The following is a 23,267-nucleotide window of genomic DNA, read 5'->3' as shown; positions in this document are numbered from 1 at the left end:
AGAAAAAAGTAGAGAGAGAGAGAGAGAAAAAGATATCTACCTTAGGGAAGAACCTCAGAGAGAGGGAGGGAAGGAGAGGACGGGTAGCGTGTGTGCATGTGTGTGAGAGACACTTATTCTCTTAACTACTAGGAGACAGACACACTTTCCTGGCCCGACTCAAAGAAGGGGGGAAAACAGGAGGAAGATCTTTTTTTTTTTCTCTCAATATCATTTTTAATCTTCAACCCTCATTCAACAATCAAGCTGCCCTAAAGCGTCTCTTCCTGGAAACTCTTCTTCTTCACTGCCTGCTGGAAGTTCTATGTATTGATCCGGGGTTTTTTTTTTACCCTCTCTCTCACACACACACACACACACACACACACACACACACACACACACACACACACACACACACACACACACACACACACACACACACTACAAGGCTTACCTCATGGATTTGTATCTGACTGGATATTTGATGTGTGTGTGGTTGTCCAGCTCGCGGGTGCTTGGAGGCTATCCCATCTGGTGGTGAGTACAAATCCACAGTTTCAGCATCAGACCCTGTAAAGAGAGGGAGGTTTTTTTGGGTCAAATGATCATTTGTGAGAGGGCAGAGTGTGCACTTTCAGTTGACTGCGTGGAAAAATGTTCTCCGGCCCAGTCCAAAGAATCTTAACCTCAAATACTAGTGTAACGGAAAAGGCTCGCCGTTCTTTTCCCCCTCCACACTCAGGTCCATTTATCATGTTGCCGTATTTCGTGATGCAAAGAGGATGAATTTGGAGTTTGGGATCCACTTAATGATTCAAAATGTAGATTTTTTTTGTATTTTAAAAAGGAAAATACATACAGCGAGCGGTTGCCATGTTGATATGAATTGTCAAACAGCACTGTGAGGACTCGCGAGTCATTTCTCCACAACGGTGTTAACTCAGTGAGATCAGTGATTATTACGTAAATCGTGGATATCGCTTAAAGACGATGACAACACCGATGTTGCTCAGCAGAACTCAACAAAGCCTCAAAAGAAGGTCCTGTTTCTACTCCATAATCAGCTTCTTTCTTGAAGTGCAACCATATAATTTTAGGAGTGCCTCAGGGAGCACAACGATCATGACTTATAAGATCAGCGTCATTTTGTTTGCTATTGTGCGTCACCGTTCTACATTCGGGCCGCCGGCCTCCCAAAAACATGCCGTGAATTGAATCTGAATCGCTTTGAGCATTTTTTTTTTTTTTTTTTTTGGTAGATCTATTACCAAAAAGTGTAGTACATGCACTGACAAACTTGTACACGTTTTTGTTTTTTTTAAATATTACAAATTTGCGGTGTGCCACAGGGTATCAGCTGCAATTAAATTAATCTTTTTTTTTTTTTTTTTGAAGAGTTCAGCATATCATTTCGCTTTTCAATTGTACCACAATTCACCCCCTCCGCCACGGATTTGTCAGGAGACAATATGTTAAGATGCCGCAGGGTTTTTATTCTTTGTTAAATGATCCAAGCAACTGAAATGTAGAGGTTTATCTCATTACAAATGCAGCTACATGCGGCTGACCTCATAGCTCCTGGTCTCCTTTTGTAACATAAAGCTTCTATTTTGGAGATATTTTTTGCGTGGGCGTATGACAAAGCTCTTTTGGCTCGAGACACAATACTTGTCAGAGCTACTGCACTTTTTAGTAGCCCAACTAGCATGTGGTCCCAGCGTTAGCGCTGTCCAAACCGCCAGCATCTTCTGGTTTCATTTACAGAGCAGGCAGCTGCCAAGCACACAGGCCACAGGGCTGAAGTGTTAATGGCAGAGAGGACTTTACACCCACTGCTGGCTTCAGCAGGAGCCATCAGACAACAGCGACAATAGAGCCTGGGATTCTCTGGGTGAATTACCTGCAGCTGTTCTGTTCAAGCAGCTTACATGACACCGGTATAATGTTCGAAACCTCAACAATGCGCATCGATCCTTTGGATTATTGGGTAACAAATTGTTTGAAGTGCGGGGCCGGGGGAACGGGTCACTTGGGTAAAAGGCAAAGGAGAGATGAAAAGCGAGAGAGCCGTGGCTCCAGGTGACCCGGGACAGGTGTTGAGGAATGGGTGTCAAACAGCGCCGTCGGTTGGCATCACCCCGGGGTTGTCGAACGCGTCCCAAAAAAAAAAGACAAAATGAGGCGGTGCGTCAAAAACAAGGGAGGGTGGCGAGTTTCAGCGAGGGCCCGGGGAAGGCTCCTTCTAGGCTTCTGTCTCAGGGGCAACGACTTGGCCATAAATTCTCCAGCCGAGGTGGGACGCGTTGCGAGGGAAGAGCAGCTTTGACTGCTTCATGCCTGGCAGCCCTGCTTTTACAAGACGGGGTGTTGAAAAACAAAACGGAGCATAAATAACTCCGCCTGATATGCACATACGAAGATGAGGTGCAGTAGAGAGAGACATAGCGAGCTAATGAGGTGGGTTTGGAGGAAGGCGAGAATGCAAGAATGTTGTGGAGGGAACAGCAGCTTTTGCACAACATGAGCAAAAAGCAAAGTGTGAAAGAATTCGTGACAGCTTAAGGCTTCGAGGATGTGTGACTCCACAGGTCCCACGGTGTCTCTGTCCAATCATCTGACATCCATGACGAAATATCTGTTCTCAGACTTATTGCTGTGTTTTGGGTTCAACCTACGTTTAATAACCAAAGAACATCTAAGAAGCGGAAGCTGAGGAGTATGATGTAATATCCTGTTCTTATCAAACACAGAGGTTGTATTATTGTATCGCGGCTTAACTCCCCAGCTTAAGCCGGCTGTGTTGTTTGTGTTCCTTGAGTGAACGATGACAGTCACTTTCAACAAGGAATTAGCTCAGCTGAATCTACTCCAACACGAGCCGTCGAGCATCAGCGGTGATTATCGGTTTAACGCTGTCATATCACGCCGCACGGTTACACTTTAAATCCAATAAGTGTTATTCTCTCACTCCTCCGTTATCACACCGGTAAATCTGCACAAGAAAGAGACCTTGTGCACTTGATGTCGATTGTTTTTTGCAATTTCAAGACGGGAAATTCTCATTTTGATCCAACTTTTTCCCCCCTAAAATGTTGTAATGCTTCAGATTACTTAGAATTGTTGTGGTTATGAAATCAAAGAGAGAACTATGATGAGGGATGGAGGAAGCTGGGACACAGAGACGGATAAAGAAATGAGGCTGTTGCATGGAAAACTGCTCGAAACAACCGGTTTGAATATGTTTTACAAACACTTTGCTGGTGTTAAAACGATCATCAGCTTCAATGAGCGATCAACGCAGTCGAATAACGAATTAGTTAGAAGTATCTGTATCTGACCAACAAACAAGAAATAGCATTTAACAATGCAGAGCAACAATTGTATATGTATTGCACATATAAATACTAATCTACTACTCAGCATCATAAAGCTTATTCAATTTCAACATCCTTTAATTAGAATCTGGAGCATGCATAATCCCTAAATACGGCTTCCTGACTAATATTGCGTTTGCCGTTTGAAGGACTACTTGTGGAGGTTTTACTCAATAAAACCAGTGGCTCACCTCTCCAAGCCATCTAGGTTTCCTCAAACTGCCCAGTCTATACACAGACCTCTCCCAGTTCAACCTGAGCGGCTTAAATGGAGCTCTAGAGTCCATCTCTGGGTCTCAGGAATGTCATTATCTGACTAGAACCCCCCCCCCCTAACCTCCAATCTTCAATCCAATCTTCAACCCCAAAAACCCAGAGCGTTGGCAAAGGGATCACTTAAATGATTCTTACCGCGGAGAAAATCCTCCGTCCGCCGCCTTGTGTGAAAAGATCAAGGATGTTCGTCTATTATTCTCAGCGGCGCGGTGGAAGGTAGAGAAAAGAGCAGGAGAGTCCAGAAGAATGTCATTCAAATGAAACTTTAGGGTTCCATTATGAATGGCTGAGGGCCGGAGTCAAAGGCAATTTTGGGCTCAAGCCAAAAGAGAAATGTCTCCACAGAAAGTGACATTCACGGGGGAATTCTTTAAAAACACGTATGATTATGTAACATGTCCCAAAGTAGGTGTTTAGCCACTGCAAAGCTTTTTTTTTCGTGAACCGTCTCGTGACTCAGATGCATTTTAACGTGCTGATCTTAACACAAATGGCCAACAAAAATTGCACCGGCATTTAACTGCACTCGTACCGTCAGTGGGAGTCACGTTCACGTGCTGACTCAACGCGTTAGCTCACGAAAAACAAAACTTGTCGTCACTGAACAAGCATGTGGGACGACACCGTCCAGTCAAACTGCAGCTACAGGCGGAGAGGTTCAAAGGAGAGTGGTATTTCAAAGTGGCCAGGGCGAGTTTCTAATCTTCAAACACTATCAAAGGACAGTGTGCTGTTGTAGGAAATGACAAAGTCCCCCTGGTGCACAGCCATTAGCTGCACTAAAACACAGGCCGGGGCAGTTCCTCAAAGGGAAAACAGCAACGGCCAGAGGCAAAGAGATCGTCAGGGGACACGTGTGGAGGCACACACACACACACACACACACACACACACACACACACACACACACACACACACTATTTAAAGTCTTCATTACCTGGCTGGATCTCACCTGCACGGCTTGTTCCAGAGGTTAATTATTCGCAGAAAGACATTTCTCTGACACACAGGGGTCAGTGACAGAGACGTGTCGGTCGCACCTGTACAGCAGGTATTCAGCCGGAGCCCTCGGGTCGCTGACCGGGTCAACCAGACAACTAATCAGGATGCAGTGAGGAGAGGACGGTCGCTCAGTGCCTCTCAAATAAGCAGGAATTCAGTTTACGCGTTAAAAAAAAGTATTTTAAAAATGCTATAAATAATTTTGGATCAGGTGTCATGTCGTTGCGATCACAAAACTTCATCTCCGTACGTAAACAATGATTGCACGGTTATTTATCAAAATTTTTCTCTTGATTTTGAGCACTTTAAATAAACAGAGCACTGCTTTCACTCCCCTGTTACTTTCCTGCTAACGTACAAATCTTTGCATCAAAATAAGACTTAAAAGTAAAGTTCTCCATCTCCGAATTTCAGTGCATTTTTTGCAGAAACAAGTAATATACAGTATATTAATACTCCTCTACACCTGGACTGCTGCAACATTCAGCAAAAGTCACGTGCACAGCGGCCTAAAAGTGAAGCTATGGCATCTCGATCGCCCCCTGGTGGCTCGCTGTTCAGGAAGCGCTTGATTTGATACGCTACAGAGTTTTCTGTTAGCAGAGAATTTTAAACGTCAAACACAGTCAAACGTGTTTATTTAATTGTGGGAAGATTGATTGATTGTGCAGCCTTATAGGGGTTAGTATATGTTTTTAGTGTTCTCAATAATCTCACTTTTTTTTTCATTGAACAAAAGAAGCCCAAAATCTGAAATTCTCTAAACACAAGCAGCCTTACAAGAAAGTTCCGTGAATAAAGTCGTTTTTTTTGGTTAAAATCATAGCTAATCAGGTCAAAGAATCTGCAAATCTGCCCAGATGTTTCGATGCCAGCTTTAAAGTTCAGTACATTTCAGCGTGAACCAAAAACCTTTTGAATGTACGACACCCAGCCCTACTGAGGGACACAAAGGGGGAAAAGGGAGAAGCAATAACATGCATGACAGTTGGATTCTTTAACGTGGGACAAACAGCCTGTGAGTGAAATATCTGCAGACAGGCAAACTCTGTTAACCGAGCTCAACCCCAACAATCACACCACAACTTTTTCCCTCTCCAAATTACCCAAGCACGCGAAAGTCAACAGCAATTAGGTGTTGTAACTACTTTTAAAACACACACACACACACACACACACACACACACACACCACCACACAATGCCGTGTTTGAAATTGCCACCAAAGAACTTCCAGACATTAGACGATGGAAGATTCCAGAGAATCCACTACGAGTTATGATTTGCATAGGATGCATTACTGCTGACAATTCAAGCAGCGGTGCCAACAAGCTGCCCCTAATGAGCGGTGGCAGCGAACAATGCACTGTTTGAGTTGTGGTTCATTCACACAAAGACTCTCATTCAAACAGGCTCCGTCCCTTCAACACAAACGGATCAGACTCTGTTGTGTCCACCTAGATACGGACACACCGGGACGCCGAGTCTGTCGAGCATTCGTCGTTCGCTCATTCCCCTTTTCTGACGAGCAGGTTCACAAGTTTACACCCTGTTCAGTTTCCCTCTGCACGTCTGCATACTTGTGACTGCAGGGGCTCCTTGTCCCAACTCCACACTCAACAGTCTGCAGATGGAGAGAGAGAGGGAAGAAAGAACAGGTTGGAACTTTTTTTTTTTTTTTTCAGTGGTCCTGTCATTTTTTATCTGATCAGCCAGGAGCTGTCGGACCACAAATCAAAAGTGTGCCAAAGCAAAAAGGGAAGACAACAGAACACAGACGGGAGCTTTGCATTCCAGCCTCCACCAGGAAAAGTCCCATCCTCGGGCGAAGCCGGCAACTTTTCCTTGGCCCACTTACTTCTCTTTCAGAGCGTCTTTGTCTCTCTGCGGACTCTGCTGTGGGATTTTATAAATGAAATTCTGACGGCAATGTTCTCAGCTCTGCCAGGGCCTCGTTTAGCAGCACGGTGTCCTCGGGGCAAATCTGACAAGTTGAGCTGCGGCGTCAACATATAGAGGTAAAATAGAGGTAGATTGGAGTTTAATGCAAACAATATTCTCGCAGTCTGTTACAGCAGAAGGCTTCTTTTTTCCTCACAGACGAGGTGACAGAATGCACTTAGGACTCAGCGCTTCAGGCACAAACCCGGCATAAGCAAACTTTATTAATTTCTCTTTAATGAAATAAGTTAACTTGTTCAGACAGGGCTAAGAGCGAATGGCACATATCGTCAATAACGGCACAAATACATTGGAATGCGATTGCGTTTTTATCAAATCTGAAGCCACAATTATATATGCTCTTTAAAAGGAGACGTTGGGTTTCTACGAGAACACGTTTACAGGAGAAAACACTTTGCTTTTCTCATTCTGTCTGGCCGAATATACCTGTATTCAAACTCGCACCATCTCAGGTCTGCTCTCATTGGTCAGCGTTTCCACATTCTTACGCAACGCTGCCGTCTTCATGGCATCACTGCAGTCTGGATTGAGCGAGACCTTCACAGTATTAATATAGCACCTAAACCTGCTTTATGATAAAACACAATACACAGAATTCCTACTATCAACAGCATAATAGTGAATCATTTGAAATTTCTTATCAAATCTTTTTAGCTGTCAAATAAATATAATAAAGTTCATATTTACAAACTCAGCTTAACGTTTTGTATCAAAGAGATATACGAATTTTGATGATTGATTCATTTACAGCATCAGAGTTGAACACATCTTGGGAATTTTGCTAACTTACAAACCCTAGTTCTGCACACAAAAGGTGTTGCTACTTGATTACATCATCAGATCCAAATCTCCTCCAACAGCCCGGAGAGTGTTCCAACGTTTAATTATATCATCATGTGTCAGCAGTTATCAGCACGTCCTGCAACGAGGGTGCAGGCCGGTACGCCATTAACACTTTTAACAATGATTGCCCAGAATGAGCAACACAAACAGAGGCATCTCACCTCTTGCCTTTATCTTTCTAATTGGTGACCTTGTTGGAAGAAGGAACTTACAAGTAGCAACACAACCGTGCAGTTCACTCTGCCTTCATACATGCATGCAGGTTTCCATGAGTCTCTGAACAGTGCCTAAGGAGTAATGCATGGAGGGATGGATTGTGACAGGCTCTCTAATCCCTCGCGCTTCCTCATACTTCGGTCGCCACTTCAACGCTCCAATTTGTTCTGAACTACAAGCCACTAAAAGTTTCAGTCAAAACAGCAGGAACCTAAAACGTGTTTTAAATGTTGTGTCTTTCTGACCGGTGCTCACAGCTGATTATTCCAGCTGAAACACAGAAGAGTGAACTCTACTTAAGTCCAGTTTGGAAATATTTATACTTTGAGTATTTTCAATTTTTGTTATTTTAGACTTCTACTTCCATACACTTTAGAAGAATATATTGAACCTTTCACTCCACTGTATTTATTTAACGGCAATATTTACTTATAAATGTGCATTTTAATCACTTAAACTATTCCACAGTACGTTATTAGGTGCTCCGCTTCAACATTAAAATGCTGCATAAATGTCCATCTATTAATTATAACAACCACCAATAATATAGACAGGATCCATTATGCCTCTATGGGTACTTTTACTTGTGAAGTACAATAAGTACATTCTGCTAATAAGTACTTTTACTTCAATACAATCTTAAATGCAGGACTGGTAATAGAATATTTCAACTTTTTGTTTGGAGCTGAGACTCCGAAGCAAAATAGTATTTAACGTAATTTACGTCAACTCCCGTTACGTCTACCGTTCCGTTACGTAATGGCCTGGGTGCGCCAGCGCATTGAAAAGTAGGACAACAATATAAAACGCTATTATTACTTGTGATAAAAGTACTTCACTAACATAAAGAATGCAGAATGATTAAAGGTGTGTTAGAAATGATCTACCCAGCTGTCGTGTGGCATAAATCATTAATTAAATTTAAGATAAAACGAGATATTGAAAGAAACAGCGCTAACGTTTAATGCTAGCTAACGTTAGCATGTCGTTTAAGGAACACTTACCACTGTTTTGAAGACGTGTGCAGATTCCTCAAAGATTCTTCTGACGTTATCCAATTAAAACATATAACTGAGTTAGCTGCAGGTGAAGAAGATGAGAAGAGAACCTGTTATGCATTATGATAAACATTATGAGACGTGCGCTCTGCATCTAAGCTTCTATGACAATAAAATGCATGACATTAGTTTGACCATCACTATGTAGAGTGTGCGCTCATGTGTGGAGGTCTCAAGCCTTTGCCATGTTATGCTTGTGCAATGTACTCAAAATGTGTTACACCAAAGTGAGGGCCGGGACTCAAAACAGTGGAAAGGGCATGCATCTGGTTTGCCAGAATAAACGTAACTTTATTCTCCTCACTTAAAGATGGGCAGTAACTCTGACAAGATATATATATATATATATATATATATATATATATATATATATATATATATATATATATATATATATATATATATATATATAATATTCTTATCTTCTTATATAGAAGATTACGTGACAGTAGATTCTGAGCTGTCACCTGATCGTAGTGACTTTGATAAATGAAGCAAACAAGCCGGAGATCAGCACCCAGCATCCTCTAAGATATTTGTACACGGGACCCTGGTCATGAACTTCAAACTGTTTCTGTGGGCCGTGAGGCCAAAGCCAGTGAGGTCAGGTGTCGTGTTCTCAACAGGTTCAGAGGGTCACCTGGTACTTTTTGTGCCTCTGGACATTCGGAGGCTGTCACACAAAGAAAAGCCCATCTGTGCACAGACATGTGCTACACACTGACCCCTGTAATGCAGACCTCCCACAATAACAGCTGCAACATATTTCTGACAGACAACATTTTAAAAGAACTGCAGGATGCTGTCACTTTTCAGAACTCTGCTGCAGATTGTAGTGGTGAATTTATTGCACTGGGAGTGGTTGAGTCAGAGGTTTTTGTTGATAACGTTACAATCTTGATCGCGTGAATTTCCACTCTTCAGCGAGGTGTGTGGTGGAATCCCTTTGTTTCCTCTGCTTCATTTCAGTGGTTTCCAGCGGCCCGTCATACTTTCACATCAGCCCAGTTTAGAAGAACGGCGAAAACCCCCAACCAAGCCATAACCCCCCCCCCCCCCCCCCCCCCCCCCAACCCCCACCCTCCAGGCCAGTAGAGGCCCCATACGGACCTGCCTGGGCATGCACCTGCCAAGCCCTGCCGCTCGCTGCTGCTCTGCTGCTCCCGTCTCGGCCCCTGCAGCAGATTCCCCCGGCATTCTGCCTCAGCGGAGGTCTCTGCGTCTGCTGCTCCCTCGCTCGGTTGAGACACGTTGCTCGTGGCTTCCCAGAAGTGAGGCAAAGCAGGCAGGAGCAGCATGGCTCACATGTGGCCTGCTTGCATGCGTCTGTTTTTTTGTGTGTGTGTGTGTGTCTGTTTGCACGATACGCCTCATAACCCCTCAGGGTTAAGACTCTCATTAGCACCTAGCCAAAAAGATATCCCCTTTCATCTCATCTGTCCATATGGATCAAGCGAGGCACATCCTTTGCAAACAAAGACAAATAGGCTGGTAGATCCACAGCCTGCAGTCTAAACATGCGACGTCCACCACAAAGTCCCGTGCGGTTAGCTGATTGATTTCATCAAAAAATCCCAAATTCACTGGCAAAGCCAGTATATCGGAGTTGTGGGTAAGCGGTTCAGCCGTCCCGAATGGAGCCTGAAATGTAGCCTGAAATGTAGCCGAGGTTGGCACGGCGGTCTAAACACAGAGATATCTCACTTGGACAGAAGAGCTTTTCCTTCTGAGTGAACTGACTGAAGTTGTTGCAGAGCATGTGACATCAGGGGCTCAAATTCAAGCTCTGTGTGCAGGGCCATCGCCCACTCTGGTCCGTCCCACGACTCGAGAGATTAATGGGCAGAAACCACGCTAGCAGATGGTGTAATTAAGGGCCCTTAGTCACTCAGTCACCAGACGGAGTGAAGTCAGCAACACTTGAACTCAGTGATGTCGGCGGGATCGGGACCCGATGGGATGAGCTAATGTGGCTGCCTCCGCTTCGCTAAACTTGAGACAAGAACATGAATGAGATTGATGAGCACTATCGGATTACTGCATGGGAACATCGAATTGAGCAAAGCAGCATTTTTTGAAGTTTGAAATATTGAGTTGAATGTGAAAAAAGAGACTTATTCTTCCTCATGCATAGCAGCGTTTGAGAGCCTTGAACAGCTTATGTAACCGTGCCGTCCTTGAAGGAGCTGCGATCGGACAGCGTTTCATACGGAAACGTGAGAATTGTTTGTTGTGCATCAGTGTTTGCGAGGAAGCAAACAACACAAGTGGCTTTCAGCTGATTATGTGATCATCATATATTCCATTACACCAGCTGTGAAAGCAAAACAACTCAGTCGCATGTTTCAGTGTGTAAGCCGTGATACCTGAGATCAAAGGAGGGCTGTTTTTTTTTTTGTTAGTAGCCATATGAAGCAAAAGTGCCCATGAGCTGAGAACCTATCAAAGGGGGGGATTATTCAGTTTTTTCTTCTGTGACTTCAATGGCTTGACTTTTGTGTTGGGGTGGGGCACTGCGCCGCGTTCATCCGTCAGAGTCAGTGGCTGCCACGATTGGGTTGCGCCCTGCGGGGGTCCTGAGGTCATCCCGAGCGGCGCTCTGATCTGAGCGGCGTCAATTGTCCCCCCCCCCCCCCGTGATCCCGTCGCATGGCCTCCAGCGCCACGCTGTCCGCCACAAACGCAGCCAACACAATCTATTGTGAAGCGATCGCCTCTCGAGAACGCTGCAGCCCCGTACAGAAAACATGTCTTCAGGTGATGCGGCCCAGATAAAAATAAACAAGACATTTGAGTCCAACAGCCTTCCGTGAATGCACAACCTTGTGGAAGAAACCACACGGTTTTGTTTGAGCTTGTCATCACAAAAAGCGTGTTAAAACACGGGCACAGCAAACATGTTTTCTTTCTCTCTCTCTCTCACACTTTTATTTCAAGATAAATAGAAAGCAATTAAAATTAATTACCTGATTGAAACTATAATGGTTTCTGGCATCACGAGCTGATCTCGGCTGTCTCGTCGTGGTGATTAATCCCTTGCATGGGCACATCTGCACGAGCCTTCTGCTGAGGCACATATACTCAGATATGCTGTTTTTATCGTCCGTCTGTAAGCGCTGTCATTCTTATCAAAACCAGCTTCAGAGGGAAAAAACGCAAATCAGTGATGGAAGTGCTGCAGACGCAGGTGTTATATTGTAAGAGAGAGAGAGACGGGGCTTTTCCCAAACAGACAGTACTTGTGTGTTATCTGTTAGATCAGCAGATCTGTGTATACTAACAAGTGGAAACACTTGAAGAGTCAGAACTAATAGCTTGTATCCCTGCCCTGAAGTGGGCCTACAACCCCTCCCCCTCCTGGTGGGAAAGAAAAGAGACAAAAATAAACAGCAGCTCTTAGTATAAACTACATTAAACAGATGATTCAATAAATCACTGAGCTACGCTTACAGTTAAACCTGAGATTAACGAATAGAGAAGTGATCTCCTCTCCAAAAGCTGGTTGACTTTGAGGGAGGCTTCGCTGGCAGGTCACCATCATTGTTATTGTAGGGTGGTGCTCATGGAGGGCACAGACTTGCAAACAGTCTCACTTCCCACATCCTCTCACATTGTAAAAGCACTAGGGCTGGGTATTAAATGATGAAACCAGTGCAATATACTTTCTTTTTTTTCTCGATACCTTACTTTGAGATCCCAGGGCATCAAATACTAACGTTTTCTCACGACCCTCGGCGTCTGATACCGGCGCAAAATACTTTTCCCGATACGTTGAGAGGTTTGTACCCGTGTCTGCAAAAACCTTTATGTTTCATTTAACTGCTGCCTGAACACGAGCAGCAGTAGGAGACTTTGATGAAGACTCTGTATGAGACGCACCACGTTGTCAAGTAACTACAATGTAAACCAATCGCCGTCTGTAACCGTGACGGCGTTGAGTTATTTTAAAGTTACGTTAGTGATGTTTGTGACGTGTTTTGCGTACTTTGGTTAAATAGTGTACGTTCTTATTTTGAGCCCAACCATGAGGTTTTTCCTTAAACCTAACTAAGTGGTTTTGATGCCTAAATCAAAGCAATTGTTTGAATTCACAACGTTAAATACATGTTAACTGCAACCGTGCGACGGGCCACCGTCTGACAAAGCGTCAGTATGTGACGAGTCGGAATGAGAATGTGTTGAAATATAATCATCCAAAATTGTCAAAATGTTATGAATCAGGAACTATCTGGACAAAAGAATGTACATCCCTCGGGTTAAATAAAGAGTATCTTATAAAATGAATACTAATCTGTCCAAACACTCAAATGTCAGCTTTCACCACTTGACAGTTTTTTGTGCTACTTTTAGCAGGTACCCAAAAAGTGCTGAAGTTCAGTCAATATAAACCCTAGAAAGCAAAGAATAAAGTTATGTTAAGTTCTGTCCTTCTGAGTGTTTGGTCGTGGTGATAAACCTCTTTTGGATCACGTTGCACTTCTCTGTATTCCTTATAGTGCTTAACACAGATGCAGAGGCGTGTCTCACCTGATGACGCTCTCTTCTCCCTCTCTCGGTGTCACAGGTCCCTGGCCCTCGGGCAGCAGTACTCGTCTCTGGGCTCCCAACCCATCCTGTGCGGCTCCATCCCCGGCCTGGTGCCCAAGCAGCTGCGCTTCTGTCGCAACTACATAGAGATCATGCCCAGCGTCGCGGAGGGGGTCAAGCTGGGGATCCAGGAGTGCCAGCACCAGTTCAGGGGCCGACGGTGGAACTGCACCACCATCAAGGACAACTTGGCCATCTTCGGCCCTGTGCTCGATAAAGGTAAACGCTTGACTCTTTACTGCTGTATTTAATGACGATGTACTATATGTATCCAAGGCTTAATAATAATCTGTGGCAAAACTACTACTGTATAAAAGCTCTGGCTGAGGCTATTGCAAGCTGCTACAAAATGAACACCCTCAGGCTCAGCACTGCCTGTTCTCTGGGCTTCTGCTGACAAACGCCTAACCAGGGCAATTACAATAATATACACCTTTCCTGCTCTGCAGTCAGAAATGGGCGCAGGTACAAGCTCCGACACATTATTCAACTTCCATCCATCTTTACCTCCAGTATCGCATTCGTCTTCGGAGTCCCCCCCCCCCCCCAAACCGTGTTTACACTCTTGTACATGAAAGAGGGTCAACGCGGTGAGAATCCATCAACAAAACCTGACAAGCACAGCTGATATACTGGAGACATCCATCAGGCTCTTCACAAACAGAATACTAATTGTACGATATCGACACTGTGTCCTTGTAGAGAATCCCACTAAATCTGACAGTCGGGGGGGGGGGGGTGTACAATAGACACAGGTGTCCCGCTTAAGGCCTTGCAGTCCCTAATTCTAAAAGGTAGAAGTGTATGTATCGTGAGCGAGGCTGCTGATTGGAAATGAATTACCCTGTGTGTCAGAGGGGAAGGAATCTGGGCAGAACTGCGCAGTGTGAGCAGTCCAAGCTCCTCAGTCAAATAAAAGGGAGAGGGGAGGCCAAATGAGATTACAGGCAATAGAAAAGGACCGGGGGGCTCCGCTCAACCCCTACTGTGCATGAAGACCAGTGCGCGCCTCACACAGTCCAGCTCCCACGGACGCCCCATTCACACGCCCTTTTGACTCTGTCATGAAAACAGGCTGAAAGGGGATCTCTCCCAACCCTAGCCCGGGTGTGCGCTTTGGGATGGGGAAGCGAAGGAAGGAAGGAAGGAAGGAAGGAAGGAAGCAGGGAAGGAAGGAAGAGCAGCTCACTTTGGGAATGATGAATGGAAAAGTTGGGAGTTAGGGAAGGGAGAGCTACCAACCACCGGCCCGAGCCACCTTAAGCTGCGCGTTGGCCATGGCGGTGCTGTTGGTGGATGCCGGGAGGAAGTGGGGGGTTGAGGCCCCGTGGTGGTGTATGGGATTTCAGCTCAGGGTGTTGGCGGAGGGGTGGATGGAGAGAGGAGGGGGGGTTTAGGGAATGCCAGCTCCGGGCAGAGCGGGGCTGTGGGGGCGCGAGTCGCTGGGCCCTTTGTGTGGATAATACAGTGTGACACAAGGGAAACAAAGGCGGATTGATGGGCCCAGCAGGTAGCAGAAGCAGCGCTAGCCATGGCTAACAGCCAGAGCTCCAGGGGCCCAGGGCTCACAGGCCCCCGTTGTGGAGGGCCCAGCTAGGTCTGCCAGGGCGAGCGGGGATGCCCGACCTGAGGACGGAGTGTCATCCAATCATGCACTGGGGATTCAGAGCAAAGCTGTATCCTTTTACTGGGAATGAGAGGGTGGAAACACATCTTTTATAGACACACAGTTTCATCGTTTAGATCAGATGTATCTAAAATATCATATTGTGAACATATGGGTTCAGTTTGTAATGCTATTTTTCAAATATTACTGAATATAGTTGTGATTTACAGTATTTCAGCATCGGCATTACACTTTCACAATAAAAAAAAAAAACACATCAGATGATCCAATTGACATTTCATTTTGGATATTATTAGCATGCATACAATGTCAGAAATACAGAAGAACAGCACAAATATTGATCCTACTGGCATCATATTAGCCCTACAGGCTAGTATAAACAGGTATGTTTTGTTTTGTATCTTTGCTTGCAGATACTTTTAGGGTGGGGAAATATGACCCGCCTCCAGACCAACATCAGTAAACTGTGTTTGTGGCTTGTAAACTTGATTCTGATCAAGTCTTGAAAGCCTCGTTGGCAGCGGAAAAGCTTGAGGAATGTCTGGCTTTAGTAGCCACTGTGGTCTGCAAAATATGGGTCTAATTGTCTGGTCGTGTTCGTACAAACTTCAAAACCCAGATCACGGAGTTGTGGATCCCAGAACCCCCCCCCCGCTACACAGCTAGCGGAGTGTAATGGCTGAGCCATGTTAAGTGTGCTGTGATTGTGAAACAATGGTGTCTGGTTACATAATAAGCTGTTGCCTTCAAAAGGAGGCGTAACTCCATCCTTCGGTGCAAAAGAAAAAGAAACAGGCCGACACACTGCTAGGTTTCACCAGAGGGCCCTGGGCTATGAACAGGGGACGGGTGGGAGGTGTGTGTGTGTGGGGGGGGGTGACAACATTCCTGAAACACTATCCAGATGCAAAGCAGCACACCTCAGGGATGACAGGAGGTCACCGAGATCCCACTGAGCGTTAGGCCCTCCTGACAACAACCACAATGGGCTGATGTCACTGCAGGGACTCTGCTTTTTAGGCTCCTTCATGTAGTGTGAGCTTCCTCATCGCTGACGACGATCATGTGGTAAATACCGGGAGGCATGTTTACATATTGTAAAAATAATAAAAGGGTTAAAAGTTTCTTTCCCAAAAGGGTTCTTGTGTTTCACAGCGGCAATCACCGGTGCATTAATGTGCCTCCTCCAGGATGAAATGTTGTGTTAAAAGGTTATTGCCTGGAGGTATCCCTTTCAATATGTCTGTCTGGATGTTGGCAGCAGTCAAGATTGTCCATGTTAAGCACAGGATTGACTCACACACTCTCTCTTTTTCTCTCTCTCTCTCTCTCTCTCTCTCTCTCTCTCTCTCTCTCTCTCTCTCTCTCTCTCTCCGTCTGTCTTCATCCGTCTCTCTCAGCGACCAGGGAGTCGGCGTTCGTCCACGCCATCGCTTCAGCGGGCGTGGCGTTCGCAGTGACGCGCTCCTGCGCCGAGGGCACGTCCACCATGTGCGGCTGCGATTCCCACCACAAGGGCCCCCCCGGGGAGGGCTGGAAGTGGGGCGGCTGCAGCGAGGACGCGGAGTTCGGGGTGCTGGTGTCCCGGGAGTTTGCCGACGCCAGGGAGAATCGTCCGGACGCCCGCTCGGCGATGAACCGACACAACAACGAGGCGGGGCGCTCGGTAACCGCTTTTAGAGACGCATGAGGAGAATGTGCACAGATATGTTCATCACCATCTAAACACTCACATGAGACGGTTTCAAACTCCAACTGCCAGAATCCTATAGAAGCCTCCGATCTTCTGGGAAGGCTCTCCACAAGATTCTTCTGGAAGGCATTTCTGCAGGGATTCGCATCAGTGAGCTCCAACACTGATGCTATGTGATCGGGTCTGGCTCTAGGGCCTCAACCAAAGACATTCTTTGTGTACGATTTTATTGACTAAGCGATTAGTTGATTTAATCAGCAGATCTGGAAAAATGTGTTTCTCCACAAAGAATCACGGAAAAGCACCGCTGTCAATCTTGTGTTTACCAGAGAGACGTTTCTTGGATATTGAAGTCATTTAGCATGAAAAAAAGCAGAAACACAACTAGTGTACTAAAGTAATCTTAATGGACTAAAGAGCGACGACAGTTTAGTCGACTAAGAGGGGGCGGGCCTATCCGTCTTTTATTTGGTGTTCCAGTTCATCCCAAAAGTGTTGGACGGGGTTAAGATCAGAGCTCTGAGCACGCCAGTCAACTTCTTACACATCAAAGCAACAAGCAAACTGTCGACACAAAGTTGGACGCACACTGTTGCTGAATTCAAAATTCGGAGCACATCTATGATTGAAGGATTGCCTCTACACGGCTCTCAACATGGCCATGGCTGTGAACATGAGTGCAGAGAATCTTAAACCGTTCTTAAAGCTTCCGTGAAAACGATGTGGGTCGGAACGGCCTTAAGCTGAAGTTACACATATACTCTTTGCGGACATCTGCGTACAGGTCATTGGTTGCGGGCCCCAAAAACCTGCACAGATAGCAAGTGATAGCGTAGCGATGTGTGAAACGCGTCTTCCGAGCAGACAGTATGACGAGAACTACATACTTTTGGCCAGATAGTGTTGATATTGATTACCAGAAGACTGAACTGATCAGCAGTGGTTTAACAGTTAGAAGATGGACAGTAGACGGTTCCATAGTTGAGCACTTTTTGTACAGTTGGATGTCAGTACTTCACGTCACCGTAATACGAGACATTCATTAGACATTCCTCTGCACACATGCTACTATTGTACTATGGATTGTAGCTAAATGGGTAAACGGAAACGACGGACAGCGACCTGTCATGCAAAAAGGGGGGAGGACTCATCCAGGAAACATTACTGTCTGGGATTACCGAGTGTTCATGAGACGGTGGGAAGGATTTGGTATTTGACTTGTCCGCCTGAAAAATGAGCACTTGACTTTGAATGACTGCTTAATTACTCATCTAAGCAACACACCTCGCCTTTCATGCCTTTTGCATCCCAATGAAAAAATTCCCTGACAGTCAAATAACCCGAGTGGGGGGGGGGGGGGGGGGGGGGGGGGGGGGGGGGAAGGGAATCAGCTCAGACTTAAAACATCACTGGCTGCTGTCACCGCTCGGAAAAGAAATCGGCTCCCCGGCTGCTCGCTGAGGGGCAAATGGAGGGACCACACGGCAACAAGACGGCCCCTTTGATGTGAGCGCACAGGAGCAGCCGGGGAGACCACAGGAGCTAAGTGAGCAGCGGCACTGAGAGAGTCTCCTCTCCTCTCCACCTGGCCCTCTCACGCTCCCATTATTTAGCCCCCGGGGCCCTCTGGGACTTGATGTTGGCATGACAAGCTCACAAAGTGATGTCACTAGACCCCCCCCCCCCCCCCCCCCCCCCGCCGCCGCCGCCTCCCTCCCAAAACCCCCCTCCTCACTATCCCCTTCCTCAGCCAGAGGTGCCACAGCCACCTGCCTTCCGCCCCAGCTGGGGGAATTCTGCAGCTAAATATAGCCGTTGAATTAAAAAGCACAACAAAGTCAAAACACAAAAGGTGAAACGAGCCCCGCGGCGGCACACTCACGATGTGAGCCAGTGACTTCAGAGGGAACCAGCAGCGGCGCAGAGCCTCTGTACTTCACAGCTGCATGACACTTAAATAAATTGCAGCCAGTGGCGTATTGTTTTTCTTGGCCCCGCTCTGCGAGTCTTCAGCGGTTTTGTTCCGTCTGCATTACTTAATTTCCTGTAAATTTCTGACCATTAAAATTCCGACAGATCTTGCTCTGTGGTGACTGACTTCACTGCCCCCAAGAAGCACTGAGTCACTTATCAAATTAACTGAGCGCATTTAACTTAATTACACTTTTTATAAGGAATATTCCACCCAAAGTCTACCTTTTTTTTAAAGTATCAAATTCCCTCCGCCCGTAGGCCTTTAAAGGTGGCTCTGAAGAGCTTGAATTAAAGCCTTGAAGTGGATTCCAGTGGCAAATAAATGTCAAAACGTCCGTAGAAACTTCCCACCACCTCGCAGCGCCAAAGCTCTGCCAAAAGTAGTGTATTTAGGGATTTCTTGGCTAAGGGAAAGTAGTTTGAGGGCACACTGAACATATGGATCCACTGTGGAGAAGAGGTCTGAGCATTTAAGAAGTTTCTATATCTATTAAGAAGTTTCTATATCTATCCGTCTACGAGGAAACGTTTTCACTGCTGTGAATCAAAGCTTTAAAGCCCCCTTTACTCTTCAGACTCTACAGATATATTTATAGCACGATGTTGCTTTAAGGGATCAGGAAAAAGGAGTTATGAAATGTTGGAACCTTGCCAGTCTTTACGACGTTGTACATGCTTTTTTTTTTTTATATATGCGAAATATGCGTGCGCATGTTGGCAACGGAAGTGCCGTTTTGTTTCCTCCAGCCATCCAGATGAGTTGCATTAAAACTGTTACCAGCGTTAAATGTCTGGTTGTCAGAATCAATATTCCAACACATTCGACAGAACTTCCCAACAGACTCACGACCGTTTCAGGTGTTTCGGTTTAACCAGTGACCGTGTTAACTGGTGACTTTCAGCCGAATGCGTGGTTGTTCCTATAGTTAATCGTTGGCGTCGATATTAATCACAAGTCATACACTGATGAGTATGTCTTTAAATTGACTGATGGCTGTTACGAGGACACCTACATGTTCTGTTGGTGTTTTCAACTTCTGCCGTCACTACGAGCAACTACAGACGCACAACGTTCGATTTTATTGACTAAGCGGTCAGTTGATTTAATCAACAAATCACTAAAGCACCACTCTAAATCTTGTGTTTATCAGAGAGAAGTTTCTTGTAAATATGTCATTCATTATGAAAAAAACAGAAACACAACTAGTGGACTAAACTAAACTAAATCGACTAAAGAGGGGGGCGGCCTATCCGTCTTTTAGTTGGTGTTCCAGTTCATCCCACAAGTGTTGGACGGGGTTAAGATCAGAGCTCTGAGCACGCCAGTCAACTTCTTACACATCAAAGCAACAAGCAAACTGTCGACACAAAGTTGGACGCACACTCCAAATATGTGACCACGGAGGCCACTAAATATTGGGCCACTTGCTCATATCGTATTCTACCCACTCCCTGATCGCACACGGATCAGGAGAGTTAATGCGTTTAGGTTGCATTCCTCATGATTGTTGTGCATCCCTGTGTTGCATCATTATCTGGAATCCTTGAATCTTTGGTGGTCACTGCTCTTACACAGCTAGACAACTTATTGCACTCCAATTATCTTCCGTTGCCAAACACTCTACTGGCTTTAAACATCCCTACAAAGTGGCCATAACCGTGTCTTCTGTGTTTCCCCAGACCATCCTCGACCACATGGACCTGCGCTGTAAGTGCCACGGCCTGTCGGGGAGCTGCGAGGTGAAGACGTGCTGGTGGGCGCAGCCGGACTTCCGCATGCTGGGCAACTACCTGAAGGACAAGTACGACAGCGCCTCCGAGATGGTGGTGGAGAAGCACCGCGAGTCCCGCGGCTGGGTGGAGACACTGCGCGTCAAGTACAACTTCTTCAAGCACCCCACCGAGCGTGACCTGGTCTACTACGAGGGCTCGCCCAACTTCTGCGAGCCCAACCCGGAGACCGGCTCCTTCGGGACGCGCGACCGGGCCTGCAACGTGTCGTCGCACGGCATCGAGGGCTGCGACCTGCTGTGCTGCGGCCGCGGCCACAACACCCGGACTGAGAAGCGCAAGGAGAAGTGCCACTGCATCTTCCATTGGTGCTGCTACGTCAGCTGTCAGGAGTGCGTGCGCGTCTACGACGTCCACACGTGCAAGTGAGAGAGAAAAAGAGAGAGAAAGAGAGAGAAAGAGAGGCCCTGTGCTTCTGGACTGCTGGACTACAAGTGCTGCCCTTCAACCCCCCAACTCCTGCACGACTTCCCCGCTTCCAAACACTAAAACATTCATTGGCGCGCGCGTGCGCGCGCACACACACACACACACACACACACACACACACACACACACACACACACACACACACACACACACACACACACACACACACACACACACACACACACACACTAATGGCACATCAGCGATGGATACTTTCTTCTTATTTGTGTGTAAAATCCCTAGCATCCGTCTTCCAAACCACTTCATCTCCATCATATCTGACACCCTTGTGATGACCTGACTGAGCTCTAGTCCGCTCTCATGGGAAGAAGCTTGAGTTGTGCCCCCCCCTCCTCCTCTCCCTGCAGCATTGGACCCCCCCCCCCCTCGTCTTTATTTATTTCCCCCCTCCATGCCAGCACAATGTTTGTGTTGCATGTACAGTAACACTTTTATACCTGTTAATTAATTAATGCAGTAAAAAAAAAAAAAAAAAAAAGTACTTTCAGACTCTCTTTGCTTTTGAATTAAAAAAAAAAATAGCATCTTCTAACTAACACCTCACTTCTCCGGCCCGTCTTGGCTGGTTTACCTTTTTTTTTTTTTTAACTAAACCAACCTCTGCCAGTGACGCGAACACGTCGGCAGCCCCGGGGGAACCATCACTTTGTAACTACTGAACTGAGCTGTTCTTTTGTAAACTACTGAGCTGATGAAATCCTCATGTGCTGCTGCTGCTCTCCTCGACCGCACCAGTCAACCGGAGAATATATATATATATATATATATATATATATATATATATATATATATATATATATGCTACAGTCTTGATTTTTATAGCCCTGCATTTCTGAAATAGTACCATTGGGCTGGGACTGGAGGTATGCGGCATGTGTGTGAACAAGCATGCTCATTCCACCAACAACCATACACGTGTATATGTGTGTGTGTGTGTGTGTGTGTGTGTGTGTGTGTGTGTGTGTGTGTGTGTGTGTGTGTGTGTGTGTGTGTGTGTGTGTGTGTGTGTGTGTACTATTCAGCCACTCCAGGTGGTTAAAATTTCAAGCATTGTTTATGCGGGCGAATTCTTCGTCGTTGCAAAGCTCGCACTTCTTATGAATGACGACTTTTGTTCCCGCAGTCGATCAAACCTGCTCACGACTTCCGCGCGCGTGACGCAACGAGCTCGATCCGAGGAGCGATGCCGTTTGAACTGTACGAGTGGGGGAGATCATCTGTGGCTGTTTTTCCATTTATGAATTGTTATGCATCACAAAGGGAGTCAAGCTTCAGCATGCTTAGTGTTAATTCTGGTCTTATGAGCAAAGTGATTATAGGGAGATCTTTTTTTTTTGTTTGTTTTTTTGTTATCTAACACTTCATGCACTCATCAGGTCCATCATAGAGGCTTTAGTCTGGGGCAAATCTTTTATCACCATAGAAAAAGAAAAAGGAAAAAAGTGGGACGGGTGACGACATGTGGAGACCAGAGCAGCTTCTGATTGGCTTTCACAACCCTTCCTTCCTTCCTTCCTTCCTTCTCTCTGTATGTTCCTCTCAGTTGGACAGTTGTGGTTTTTGAGAAGTCTGATTTATGAACTTGTACTCATGTTTTAGGGATATTGGAAGAACACTACTGTAATTTGATGGTCTGCCCAGTCAAAAAAAGGAAGTTCTTTTTTTTTGGTTGGACAGAAAAGACTTCCAATTCACATAAATTCTGAGAACATTAAGCAGAAGAAAGCTGGGAAACTTCATCAGGAGCTGGAGGATTTGTGTGCAAGATGTGTGTGTGTGTGTGTGTGTGTGCGTGTGTGTGTGTGCGTGTGTGCGTCGGCTGCCAGTGACAAACAAGTGAATGGAAAAAAGGAATGGACGGATGGGTGGCTGTTGGCAAAGGTGGAACAAACTGTGAGAGGTTTCCACACATGTTCTGACAGTCCCACCTGCTTCCTATTAATTACATCCAACAAACAGAAAGCACCAGTAGCGTGAGGGCCGTCCTCTCTCTTTGTGACGTAGCTTAGCATCCGTGTCCTCCTCCTCCCACCTGGGACTACCTCCCCGTGTTCAGTCCCCCTCCACTTCTCCCGCTATAGCCAAAGTTTTGTACAAATGTTTTAAAGTGAATAATTCCCTTTTTATTTTATAATCGTAAATGTTATGTTTTTATAAATATTATTTATTATACGATGTATATATCTGTATGACTGAACTAAGATTATATATTTGAAGAACAAAACTGTCTTGTGTTTTTTGCTTTGTAGCCATTGGTTCACACTTCTCAACCGAAAGAGAAAGTTCTACATGCATAATAAATACTATATATATATATATATATATATATATATATATATATATATATATATCTCTTCCTTACATACGTTAATCTCTTCTACAGTTACATCCTGCACATGCATTTTAAAATGAGGCATTTCAAAAACAAATCCA

General features: G+C 45.6%; 1 protein-coding gene across 1 annotated transcript; it reads left to right on the top strand.

Moving 5' to 3' along the window:
• Positions 1-322: 322 nt before the first annotated feature.
• Positions 323-20,942, top strand: wnt3 (wingless-type MMTV integration site family, member 3). Its single transcript, XM_068736807.1, has 4 exons — positions 323-519; positions 13,277-13,518; positions 16,327-16,592; positions 20,274-20,942. Exons 1-4 carry the CDS (start codon positions 440-442, stop codon positions 20,751-20,753), a joined length of 1,068 nt encoding a protein of 355 aa, XP_068592908.1. The 5' UTR covers positions 323-439; the 3' UTR covers positions 20,754-20,942.
• The last annotated feature ends 2,325 nt before the right edge of the window (positions 20,943-23,267 follow it).

The sequence above is a fragment of the Cebidichthys violaceus genome, unplaced genomic scaffold (assembly GCF_023349555.1).
Source record: "Cebidichthys violaceus isolate CVI_PGR_0920_01 unplaced genomic scaffold, fCebVio1.0.p SCAF_72, whole genome shotgun sequence".
NCBI lineage: Eukaryota > Metazoa > Chordata > Actinopteri > Perciformes > Stichaeidae > Cebidichthys > Cebidichthys violaceus.
This window is presented reverse-complemented; position numbering and strand designations above follow the sequence as displayed.